Here is a 13,305-nt window from a genome sequence, read left to right on the forward strand (position 1 = left end):
GAAAATACATAACTCAGTCGTATCTGATGAGGATGCAGATATTTAATACTACTACAGACATTTAACTACTCTGGCTAAAAACATAGCAAGCACTTAGAAGATATGTGGCATTTTTGGTTGGATGTGAGCATCTTCTAGAGTGCAATGCCCAAGGTCACGCTAAGGAAGATGGTATTCACACAGACAGCAGCAGTATGCCAACTCCTTCATCTTCCCTCCAGCATTACAAGATAGATGTGCATGTCCTTGTTCCTGAAACTGGGTACCTAGCCAGCACATACATTTCAGCTCACTAGATGGTATCACAGTATGCTGGAAAATATGGTTACACATTTGTTTTAAAAGCCAGTCAAAGGCAAGGTTGTAAAAATATTGAAAATAGGAAAGTCAAAAGACACAAAGTCACTGCTTCTTTCAGCAATCCTAGTCCAGCCACCTTCAAGCAGATGCCATTGCATAATACATCTCACTGACGTACTGCTGAGACACACTTGATGATAGACTGTTTCCAGGTAACTTATTTTAGGCTGAACACACACATACCATTCTCACTCTGGAGTTTTGTCTTCTGAGTAGTGAGGTCATTCATGAGGCGAGTCATTTCCTCCAGTTTAGTTTTTGTCTCATTCAGATGGTCTTCATAAGTGCGGCAAAGTTTCTCTGCATTTGCCTAACAGGAACCAGGAGACAAGACACACAAAGCTGTAGCCTCCAGGCAGCAGTTTGGAAGCAGTAGCCTTCCAAATGTATCCTTTTTTTTTGTTTGCCTTTCAGAGAAATGGCAGATAGCAAAGACACAAATAGCACTGCAGTAGAGCAGGGAATAGTAGCCCTGTGTCTACAGTCCCAGGGGTCTTCCCAACAGACCACTTTCCCCATTTGTTGTCCCTGAATTGTGTTCTGAACTGAAGCACCAGCATAAAAAGACTCTGCAAGAACTTTAGAAGCAATCACATGCCTATGAAGTTCAGGCATAAGCCTCCTCATAATTGCTAGATGGGAAAATCACCTCCAATGAAAATTGCTTTACTGATTCTGCTTTAATTGCCATTTATCATAAACTGAGTTTGATGACAGCTTTCTAACTCTCAGAACACTGAAATTTCTTTTCTTCACTTGCACAGAAAGAACTCTAAAGAGTGCTCTGAAAGCTACCAAGATTATCTACTCAAAAAACAAAAGCTATAATTCCGCCATAGGAAGTAAAAACACACATGATAGTCATGCAAGCCTTTGCTTTGCACTTCTTGCCAACATGGGTGAAAACTGAACCAAGGGCAGGATCTGAGAGGACTCTGCTTAGGATAGGAAATATCCAGCCTTGGATGGCATCACCCCAGTCATCACCAGCCTGGGGAAGAACAATTTAAGTGACACAGTTTTATGCTCCGAGATCTACGGATAAACAATATGCCTACAACTGGGGATACACTATACGTTTTAGACAGGCCATCTTAATTACTGTCCCATCTCCAGGTAAGAAGTGTTACACCACTTGGGAAGGGGGGATGCTATGCATATAAGCATCCTCAGAGTGCAAGACACCACCTTCTAAAACACTTCAGCCCTACCAGGTGTCCTGGGAAACCTTCAGACCAGCCTTATCTACATGTCCTTTGCAGGTTGGGGAAGCCTCAGCACCCTTACCTTTCCCTTAACCACCTGCTCCATGTTGGATGACAGATCATCGACTTCCATCTTCAGCTCACTTTTCTCCTTTTCCAGTTTCTGCTTGACCCGCTGCAGGTTGTCCAGTTGCTCCCCCATCTCAGCCACACTGTCTGCATGCTTCTTCCTCAGGGTGGCAGCTGTGGCTTCGTAGTGCAGTGTGGCCTCCTCAAGGTCCCGCCGCAGCTTCAGGAACTCCGCCTCACGTTTCTTGTTCATCTCCAGCTGGGCAGCTGTGGCTCCCCCAGCCTCCTCAAGTCGCTCACTTAATTCCTCCAGCTCTCGGGACAAATCGGATCTCTGCTTTTCCACCTTGGCTCGAGCAGCTCTTTCTGCTTCCAACTCCTCTTCTAGTTCTTCTATACGAGCCTAACAAAGAGACATGAGCACCTTTGGGTCACCTTCATGATGATTCCCATTGGAATACCTTGAAGCACCTTACAAATTCTTAAACCCTCTGCCAGCCCACACTTTACAACACAGGTGGAAGGACAGCAACTTGGCCATTTGTGCCAATAAATCAGCTCTTGAGCTAGAGTAAGAACGATGAGTCACATCTTTCTCACAGCAGATTTCTCTCCAAGTTTGAGTTTGAGACATTTAGGTCAGGTGCACTGACCTTATACTCATGTACTTGACATTCAGTTGAAGTACATGAGAGAAGTTACTTGATGTAGGAGTAGCAGCAACAAATTGTCATTGAAGAGGATGCACTCTTTGTTCCCATTTTAAGAGCTCTGTGCCTGAAGTAACCCCTCTCTAGGAGTGTTAAGACAGGATTTTAAATACAGCAGTGTGTAGAATTGCGTGAATAATGAATATTCATTGGGAGCAGTCTTTTTTATGAAACAGTTATGTTGACCAATCTACACTTCTTGTCCAAGGTCTGCAAATGCTTCATTTCCAAAAAAAGCAGAGCTGATGTTTTGGGTTAAGACATTTTTGTTTTGACTGTGCTGACTTTCTCTGGCCTTTTTGTTTCTGTTGAAAATTTCCTGTGCATTTGAGCCCTTCCCCTAAATTTCAAATCCGTGCTTATCACTGCTGAACTCCTCCCCAGCATCCACCCTCAGCTCCATGGTTTGGAACAATATTATTTGCTTAAAACAAAACACCAAAGCCTTCCTGCCTTGCCTGAAACCACTAGTATTCTGTGGTCATATGTCCTGATACTGTGAAGGAATCAGTATAGAACAAGCATCCTGAGGGGAAAAGGGATCAGTCTGGGAAGCTACAGATTGGCACTTTGGGTCTCAAAGCCGAACTGCTTATCCTAGGACACATGAGAAAAAAGCAAGCTAACCTGAAGCTCCTTGATCTTCTTCTGCAGCTGCATCACTATAGCTTGTTCATCTTCTATCTTGGAATTCAGCTGGCTCATTTCAAATTCTTTCCTGCCACGGAAAGGAAAATCCGACTGTTACAATTTTGCCCATAGCTTCAAGTTAGGCTTTTGCAATATTTAAAGAATTGTTCAATAAAACTTCTAACGTATCTAAAAATGAAAGCAATCCTCATGTACTGCTATTTGCATGAAAATACATCTTCCTCTGAGCAATGGTTTCCAAGTCAAGACTGCATGAATTTGTGCAATTACAATTCAGGTTCTTTGTATCATACAAAAGTAACATTATTTTCAGACTCAATGGAAAAATATATTTAAGAGTCAGGCCTTTCAACAATAGTGCCATAGCTAGCTAGGATGGACAACTTTTTAGAGACTTGTTTCAGCTTTCTCCTCTAAGCAGTGAAAAACATAAATAACTTTTTAAAAAAAAAATGCTGGAAAGTGTAATGATTTCTAATGTTTCAGGTATACCGTACACAAGTAAGAGTGATTTTCCCTCCCTCCTTGGCTACACACTCTCTCCTCATGGAATTTCCTTTTAGCCACAATTAGAGCAGGATAACACACTTGAAGGCTCTGAAATAACAGTGGTAATGGTGCTGCTTTATTTTGTACAACAGGATCAGTCTCTTACTTTTTTAGCTTTTCTTCCATCTGCAGCTTATCGTTTTCCAAGTCCATGACACTCTCTTGAGTCAGCTTCAAATCCCCTTCCAGTTTGCGTTTTGCCCTTTCCAGATCCATCCTCACTTTCTTCTCTTGTTCAAGTGAGCCCTCAAGCTTTAGGATCAAAGTCACTTATTAAATATATTGAACACAGATGGTTTACAAAGTCAGATGTATGCTGAGCTATAGCAAGTTGCAAAGCAGAAGTACTTAAGTACACGCATCCCATTTTACCTTTTTTTTTTCTAGAAGCCAGTGGGCGTATGGGCTAAAAAAATATAACGTAAGGGTTAGCCCATGTTTTACATTTGTGCAAGCATTACAGTTCTTGTAGTGGCAAAGTTCTGTTTGACTTCATGCCAGTTACCTTGTGAATTCAAACAGAGTGGATTTTCCTTTGTTAATGCACTCCTTTCAAAGGCTGAACGACACAGATAAAGTTTTATAGTGTTCCTGTAATTATACCTTTCTCAGACAGTACAAAGACTGTATTTCTAACTCCGTGATCATTTCTAAAATGACAGGAATACATTTCAAAGCTTTGCAACATTTCAGACTCATGAAAACTGTAAGTGGTGGACAAATAACCCTGGGGAAACATGAAGGCAGAGCCAGCTTACATCATCCACTTGCTGTTCCAGTTTCACTTTAGCTTTGCTCAGTGTGTTGACCTTGTCCTCCTCTGCTTGTAGGTCATCCAGAACTTGCTGATGAGCTTCCTGCAAGGACTTTTTCTCTTTAGTAAGTTTGCTGATATTCTCATCAAGAGTCGCCATTTCTTCTGTCAGATTTTTGACCTGTGTGAGAAAGGAAGATGTATTTGTAAGACTTTGAAGCAAGGGTTTATCATAATCTGGCTCAAATGGCTGTCTGTACCGAATTTTTATGCAGGAAGACAACGGAAAGAAAGGGATCTCTCCCCACCCCCGCCCCCATGTGGCTTTTTGAGTAAAATTGCCATCAAGGGAGCCAATGTGTGCCAGTTCTTGTGTGTGTTTAGTACATTCTTTCAAAGGTACTAAATTCTTTTCAACGGATGATGGTGGACTCCATCTTCTGATTCTGCCTGGGAGAAGTAGGAGATGGGCTTTACATTTACAGGCTCTAAGAAGAAGAGCTGGAAGAACTCATGGTTACAGCAGAAAAGTGTTTACTTAAAAATGCCCAAACTAGACATAATTCTTTAGCTGAAGTGCAGCAAAACTCACTTCAGAAAAAGGGAAACTTAGGCTCAGAGTTAAAATTTTTTCCCTCATAAAGCCAAATAACTCTGTATATACTGATCCTTTGGTGTGTAACAGACAGCGTAAAACCATCAGAAGGCCAGTAGCTCTTGTCATAAAGGTAATCCATGCCCAATCTCTTTTGAATATATGGTGAAGTTCTAAAAGTACCTTATTTTCCGTAGCATGCTTCTCTTTCTCTACTTTTGCAAGTGTTATTTCAAGATCATCAATGTCCTTCTTGAGTTCAGAGCACTCATCTTCCAATTTTCTCTTCTTAGAAGTAAGCTCAGAATTCATCTCCTCCTCGTCCTCAACCCGCTCTGTCAGTTCTTTGACTTTGGCCTCCAGCTGAATCTTGGATTTAATCAACAAGTCGCATCGTTCCTCAGCATCTGCCAGAGTGTCTTGCTCCTGGTGTGGCACAAGAAAGAGGACAGCAATGACTGCCTGGCCTTTTTAATTCCTCACTTGTCCCCTATCCTCTAAGTGGTCAGAGAGCCTGATCCTATTTCCTACTCCTGATTTCAGAAGACAAGACCAACAAGTAATTATCGGAGCAGGATGCGAAGTGGTGAGCATGATTAGTACCATATAAAACTACTTCCACATCTGACACGGACATTGCCTTTGACAGAACCTGCTAGGATTTGCATTGCTAGCCCATCTAGTTATATGCTAGAACATGAGAATTTATATCCACTCTCATTTTTTGCAAGACTGACAAGACCAACAGCTTATTTTAACTGAATTGCACTAACAGTCCAGTCTGTAAGTCCTTGAGTTTCAAAGAACATCTAACAAATATATGAATATATGTGTCTGCTCACAGCTTGGAGTTGGAGAAGCAAATCATTTTTTTCCTGAACTAGAGAGACTTGTTTTTCTTCGAGTTCCTTTCTCCTGGCTTCAGATTTTTCCAGGGCCTCCTTCAGTTTCAAGAACTCTTCCTTCATATTGGCCATCTCCTTTTCAGTTTCTGCAGACTTCAGAAGAGGTTTGATCTTAAAGAAAAGCTTCATCCAGGGCCAGTTCTTCACAGCCATAAAAGCACGGATGTTCCACTGAATTACAAGAAGGGCATCCCTGGTTTGAGAAGAAAACAAGCAAAATTCTCTAAAGCTTAGCCTGAATTGAGAAAGTGAGATTTATTTATTTTTTCATTCTCAGTCAGTTTTGTGGCTTTGTTCTCAGTAATATTAGGAACTTGTACTGGGTTCCAAGATATACAAGAAACTTCCTCCACATCCCTTGATTTTCATGGACATGAAAAATTTCCAAATCTGATTTTTACCAGAGCTGCAGGCAACTAATATACAGTTGCTACTATTTTTATCATACACCCACTTTAAACCTTACATTTAGGGTTAGCTATAGCCTTAGGGAATGTAATAATGGCTCTATTCAAGATATAATTAAATGGTAATGACTATTATCTGCTAAGATTTAAGGGAATGCCTTCATACCTGCGCTCCACTATCTTCTGAAACTCAATCCTCATCAGTCTTCCACGTGCTCTTGCCTGGATCATCGTTAAGATTTTCGCAAGTCTCTCATCCCTCATTTCTTCTAGATGGCCCAAGAGACCAGCCTTGAAGAACACCTGGTACATGCACAGATGTCATTTCACCATAACAAATTATTTTATTCCAGAGTTACACTGACCTTATTGAAATCGTTCAGAAGAATGGTATTTTTATTGACACATTATAAAGTAAAAGAGTATAGAGGGCCAAATACTACTTGCATCAGGGACTGCACTGCACAGTTCTGAAGTTGTTTTAAAATGGGGTCTCATCTCTCCAGTTTTGAATAGGCCAAACTATTTTATTGCCACATTTTTATTGCCACAGTACTTTTCAACTGCGGCAGGGTTCAAAGCAGGTCAGCTGAACCACAGCTCCCAACTCTCAGCGACCCCTGCTAATGGGATCATGTCATAATTGCACATGGCCTCATTTCAAAAGCTGCAGCTGATCCTGTGGTCCATATATGTTTGAGTGTACCTATATTATATTAAATAAGGTATTGTTTTACTGGGGGGCATAGAGCATCAGCTGCTGCTGTGTCCACTTCTAGTGTTGCTGTAATAAAAGCTTTGTGGGAGCTTGAGCCAGAGAAATAAAATTCCTCTAGCACAGCTTAAAAATTAATGTTACTTTGCTGCTATATTGCTGGTTCCTTGTATTATTAACTCTTCACTAATTGCCACCACCAGAAATTGCATAATGTCCTACTCTGCAAATCAGATATTAGATGCAATACTTTTCTCTTTATATGAGCAGTGATGGTCTTTTCTGGTTACCTTGGTGTGTCCAAAACGGTACTGGTTATGGTCAACATCTAAAGATGCCAGCAGTTTTTCAGCAGCTTTTCTGCTATCCACAAATGTATCCTCTGGGATTGCGCCTGGATTCAGAATGCGGTACCTGTTAATAACAGATGAGCAATGAGTAAAATTGACCTAGATTCTGCCTCCCCCCCCACCCCCAACTTAAAGAAACTAAAGTAAAAAGTCACCTAGGGTAATTTCTTACTTTGCCTCTACACAGACACAAGCAAGAGCAGAATTCTGCCTCCCATGTTCAGGCAGACTGAATGGAAAATAAACTTGAATGGAATAATGTACCTCAAATTAAAATGAGAAGACATACTTTGCTTATTTTGACTGATGGGTTAGGACAGGAGACAACACAGCTCTGCATTACCTTTGTTTAAAGTCAGCGTAAAGCACCCTGTTTGGGAAACCCTTACGGCAAATGCGGATGCCTTCCAGGACACCATTACAGCGGAGCTGATGCAAAACAAGGAAAGCATCCATTTCACCTATAAGGGAAAAACAAGACTAAATTAAAAGGAGGTTCTCTGTAGGGCTCAATCTTTGTTTCACCAAGGGAACTGGAAAATATGAGGTGTCGTGTCCTGAAAGAGCAACACCATTGGATAAGGTGAACAACACAGACAGTATTTAAGTACAATCCGGTGACTTGGAAGTAAGTATTGGAATGACATAGTTCAAATATACTAAAATTTTAAGACTGTTGTGTTTTCCATACCTGGAGTTTTTGATTCATTGGGGATAATGCATCGTACAAAGTGAGGGGCTGTAGATTTTAGGTTAGTCATCAGCTTATTTAAATTTTCCTAGAACAGACATATTGAAAAAACAATTAGTTTTAGCAGTTTAGTGGAATTCCCATCACTTATTTCTTTGGTTTGTCAGCTGTTAAGTTTATTAAAGTCATCTCTCTAAATAGTCTCCAACAAAATTATAAGCTTACCAAAAGTATTACAGAGAAATGTGTTCAAATAAACCAAAGTATGAATTAACTTTATTATAGGAATCCACATCAGTTTTAGCAAAGTCTTAAGAAGATACATGTTTTACTTACAACCCCAGAAATGTCAGAAACAAGATGAACAGCCAGCAAGATGCGGTATCATCCTGTGGAGCATTTCTGTAGAGCCAAATGCTTTTTTGCCTGGTCACTTTCCCGCTCAGTGAGGATAGTTCACCTTTCCCATCTGTTCCTCCTAAAAGTTAGGCTTTTGTCCTACTGGCCCCTGTCCTACTGGTTTTTCCTTTATTGATCTTAACGAGACATCTCCCAGGCAGGCAGCAAGCTAACTCAGAAGAAGCCAACCATTCAGTGCCTACCAATGATCACCAAGCTCTGCGGAAAGTGTTTTGTCTAGTAAGCAGAAAATGGAGACTGTTGGAGGTGGAATAATAACGTCATCAGCACAACTTTCAAACTGAAAATTTCTCTTGTGCCAGTCAGGACAAGAAGTGAGACAATCTGGTCTGAGTACTGAGCAGCTCCTTGTGTGCTGGAAAGTGGGCTTCTGTTTGTGGGTTATTAAAGTACTGTCTGAGTGATCCTTCAGCTATCTTTACACTTCTTCAGCAGGTAAGATACAGCTCATGATTTCCTTTCATGAGGAGTACTTCCAAACAAGATAAAATGACATGACTAGTGGCAGATAACTGTTTCTTTCCCTACCTGAAGTTTTCCTACATTACAGCTTCCTCAATGCTACCCAGGATAAATTGTACTAATGGTAAATTAAAGCTCCCATTTTTCCCCAGGGATGATCCTAGTGACAGCTTCCATCAGAAGCACATGCCAGTCCCAGTTGAAGGGAATTACTTCAGGAAAAAAGAGGCCATATGAGACTCCATTCAACAACTTTTGTTCTCCATGACTGCTCTAACCCTAGGATCCAATTACAAAGAGCAATCAGATCGGGACTAGCAAATTACTTGCAATCAGTTCCTGTTCCACAGACATGCATGAAGCAATAAGTGATAAAGGTTGGTCACAATATTTTGTGATACTTTCTCAAATAAAATTGAAAACACTTCATCTCCTGAATGTTCAAAGAAGATAAAATGGAGCAGCCCCTCACACGTGTAGTTTTAATAACAATATATTCACTTAGCCAAGGGCAACAACCCAAGCCCCGAATCAAATTCTGATGTTGGATTTCAATTCTTTTTGTCCAATCAATCATTAACATTCCTCTTCAATGTATTGTCTTAACTCAAACCATCACGTGAGGAGAGGCAAACAAACCTTGTGCAATGAGGACACCGTTTGAAAAGAAGCACCTTTCTTGCGTTTCTTTTCTCCACCCTGGTCAGCTAAGAAAAAAAAATAAAATAAAAAAATAAAAAATAACAATCTGTATCTTAGTAAGGGGTACAGGCAGGGCATGGGAGACAGACAAACTGTTTCAATAGTACAACTTCCTTTGAATGAAAGGCATAGCTAATGACTTGATGGCTCTGCTCAAATATTATACATTATAATATTATTCTAAACATCGTGTGATATATCACAAGTTGCAGCTCTCTGTCCATGCTTAGGATTTTTGTCAAAGATCACTGTAAGCTTTCTGGATTGCATTTGCATTTCAGATCTACACAACATCACTTGTTATGCAGAAAGTTCATAAATATGAAAAGGGCAGAAAAATAACTTTTAACAAAATAGAATCACTTGTAGTTCACTAAAAAGCCTATAGGCTTGGGTGAGACGATGAAGAAAAGTAATGCTTAGGGAAAATTTATACTTTACATTGTACTGTATAGACACCGATTCTTGTGTCTGCTATGCAGTCACTGAACTTGAGCAAGTAATATTTGTCCAGAATAGAGGGAAATTAATATTTATTTTGAAATTTTAGATATAGTAGCTTTGCACACCCTGAATCTTGCTTAAAGCTTCGGAGTCAAAATCATTCAGATCCTCCAAAGGAATGCTAGTTTCTGACATGACCTTTATGAAGTTTCACAAGCGCCAAACATGACCCAAAAATGTACGACAATAGCTGCAGCTTTCTAAACACCGGACCATTAGATCATTCCCAGGAGGTCTGGCATTCTGTCACCTGTCAACAACAGTCAACATAAAAGGAGAAGTGAAGAGTGCAATGTGCTTCATGCAATTATCCACAGCCTTTCCTTCTTTTGAAAGTGACACTGTTGAGACTGAAAGAATCTAATCTGGACAGACTGTTCTTTTCTACTGACACTGAGGAAAAGCAAGGTAGTATTCTGACTGACAGGAATATCCACAGGCAAATAGGCAGTTGGTAACTTGCAGGAATTTGCTAGTGGCAGAATTTTTGTTATTTACATTCAGCTCCATCTTTTATTCACATTATGAAGTCTGCAGCCTGCTTGCTTCCTCAGAAAGGGCCTTACGATTCATGACAACCACATCTATAGAAATAAGGTTACTAATAAATAGGCTGTAAGTGATTGCAACTTCAGGACATAAGAGCTACATCTTTGTAATGAATGCCAGTCTTATTTACTTAAGATCAACTTTCTGGATGCTTGCTACTTGCCTTCTCACAAATAAAACAATTCTGTGGAATGCATACAGCTTAAGTACGTCCTCAGACATACATTAGTCTTGCTAAACAAAAAACCCCCTCACAACCCAGCAAGCAAAAAAGGAAGATGTGTTGGCAAAATCATCTGCTTTGGACAATGTGGAATGGTCTTCAGGTGCATTCAGTGCCTATTTGCCACCAATCCAACAAAACATTCCCAAACTCTCTCTTAAGCTTTATATTTCTTATTTAATTCAGGATGGCTAGCAAGGAGGACTACAGTGTGGGTAACAAGAGCTGTTCTTGTTCATAGGTATTTATGTACCCAATTTTTTGCGCAACACTTGTGTGCATATCTGGACACTTGCATGCTCAAACTCCCACTGGAGTGTTCACAACATGCAGATTTCCTTGCCAAAACTGCTCAGAGGTATTAGGCATTCAACCTAGCTGAGTTAATGGCCTCTCTGTATAACTGGCAAACTCCTACAGATGCTGTGCACATCTAAATAATTAGTCACTGCCTCATTTAGCGTTGAGTCAATTGCAGTTGAGAGAATTGTTTTGTTTCTAAAATTCATTGCCAAGCACACATCCCAGAAATGAAAGAAAACCCATGTGAGCTGATTCTGCTTACCGCTGTCAGCACCGACGTAGCTTTCAAACAAGCTTGCCAGGAGTTTGTTGGATGATTTTTGGAAAATACCTACTACAGTTTCATTAAGTGGGTCTTTGTTCTTCTCAAGCCACCCAATGATGTTATAGGGAACCTACAGCAAGACATTGAAAACAAACCAGAGGTTGCAAATATTCCCCTTCAGAGCAGCCAGTAGTCCTTTATGGTTTGCCTTGAAACCAGTGACCTTTTGTAAAGTGCTGCTCTCAGAGCAGTACCAGCCACCCAGTTTTTCATCACTTCCCCTCCAATTCTCTGCTTCCTAATTCCCAAAACTCTCTTCCTAATAATTACCTTCTGATTCCTGCACACCCCGTCCAAACTATCTGGTCCCTACAGCTTCTCATGGACTCCATGTGGTTGACTGTAGAGATACCACATGTCACCGGTGTTCTAGGAAGCCTACTAATAAGTGCTGAACTACAAAATGTGCAAGTAATAATTTCACTTCACAATAGCAGGCTACACTGGAGTAATCAAGATTTTCTCACAGAAATTTAATCATTAAAATTAAATCTAACTCCTGGACTTTGCCACAGCTCTTAGTGGGAAAATATGTTTCATTATTAGTACCACGAGGGGACAGAAATTCTAATTTTCTTTGCTGAATACATTAACAACTACAGATAAAGAGCAAGTTGGGCATTATTTATCTTAATACATACAAAATTAGCTTAATGTTCAATTATAATTTGAAATTAACAGCATCAGGTAGGTTCCAGCTCAGCTGTGCTGAGGCTTCATATCAACTCTAGTTTGATAACAGATTTCCTATGTCCCTCTCAAATTCTTTTTGTCCATCTGGTCTGAAAACAGAGCTTTGAAATTGGGCATGTTTTGGCTGAGGTGTCACAGTACTGGATTGTATTCCCTTTCACCCCATCATCAGCAGACTTGTTAACTAAACCTTCACAGCAGAATTAGCCACATTTCTCTTGGCTACCTTGACACGTTGGTCCTAATGTGAGTAAAAAGTGATGCCAAATCTTTTTTTAAAAAAAAATCCCTGAAAGTTGGGCAGAAATTACTCAGTTCACTTGTACAGAGAACCAAGATAGAAAGTTAGATGCTGTTACTGTTTAATCACTAGTCTGAGTCCGATTGTTGGAAAAGTGATAAAGGCAAGGCATATTTTCAGCAAAAGCACTATTAACCTGCCTCAGCTTATTTCATTTTTTTTTTGTGTATCCAACAACCAGATGTTCTGGAGTCCGGTGGCATCTTACTGTATTACAATACTTGTGCAGAGAGGGTAGATATCTGCTTTTACTCCTCACTGTTCCTTTCTTCCCCTCTTCATCCTTCCTGCCCTCCCTTGTTGCGTGCTACAGGCTAAACCCCACCTGGAAGACCTCTAATACAAAGCCTACCCGCCAGCAGGGGAACTTACTGCACCAGCATAATGAAGAAGTTCAAAGTGAGCTTCATATTTCCTTTTCTTATCAGGCCTGGGCTTCTGTAAGTTAGGTGACTTGCCAAGATGATTATCGTAGAGTTTGGCTTTGAATGTCATATCTGTAGCTTTTGGGAACATACATTCCTCTTCAAGGATAGACAGAATTCCCAATGGCTGTGGATTTAAGAACATCTTTGTTGTAAAATGCATAGGCTGCTTGATTTCAGTGGCTGTGCCGCCTTTAAGTTTGATCTGATGGAATTTTAAACCTGCAGAATTTCTTCTCGTCCTGAGGAGGAAGCCTTTGACTATTCTGTTAAAATAGTAACCACACCTTTGACCATTCAGTATGTCACCTATGCCTTAGGAAGCTTTATAATGACTTCCAAAAAGGGTTTGATTTACCTTTCAAGGCAGGTGGACCAAGTAGCATTTTACTATTTGTGCCTCAGTAAAAGATGAACTAACATCCTAGCACTGGACA

At 40.3% G+C, this 13,305-nt stretch overlaps 1 protein-coding gene across 1 annotated transcript in view; it reads right to left on the reverse strand.

The window, feature by feature from the left end:
- MYH15 (myosin heavy chain 15) overlaps positions 1-13,305 on the reverse strand; it is a 50,367-nt gene that overhangs the window by 17,905 nt on the left and 19,157 nt on the right. Inside the window, exons 17-30 of the mRNA XM_074156017.1 lie at positions 12,816-12,995; positions 11,387-11,519; positions 9,483-9,550; positions 7,962-8,049; positions 7,614-7,731; positions 7,211-7,334; positions 6,372-6,508; positions 5,736-5,991; positions 5,077-5,319; positions 4,303-4,479; positions 3,651-3,796; positions 2,972-3,062; positions 1,648-2,037; positions 544-670 (exon numbers count right to left, since the gene is read on the reverse strand). Of these exons, the coding sequence (XP_074012118.1) occupies positions 544-670; positions 1,648-2,037; positions 2,972-3,062; positions 3,651-3,796; positions 4,303-4,479; positions 5,077-5,319; positions 5,736-5,991; positions 6,372-6,508; positions 7,211-7,334; positions 7,614-7,731; positions 7,962-8,049; positions 9,483-9,550; positions 11,387-11,519; positions 12,816-12,995 (2,278 nt within the window). The remainder of the gene's footprint in view (positions 1-543; positions 671-1,647; positions 2,038-2,971; positions 3,063-3,650; positions 3,797-4,302; positions 4,480-5,076; positions 5,320-5,735; positions 5,992-6,371; positions 6,509-7,210; positions 7,335-7,613; positions 7,732-7,961; positions 8,050-9,482; positions 9,551-11,386; positions 11,520-12,815; positions 12,996-13,305) is intronic.

The sequence above is a fragment of the Numenius arquata genome, chromosome 1, assembly GCF_964106895.1.
Source record: "Numenius arquata chromosome 1, bNumArq3.hap1.1, whole genome shotgun sequence".
Taxonomy (NCBI): Eukaryota; Metazoa; Chordata; class Aves; order Charadriiformes; family Scolopacidae; genus Numenius; species Numenius arquata.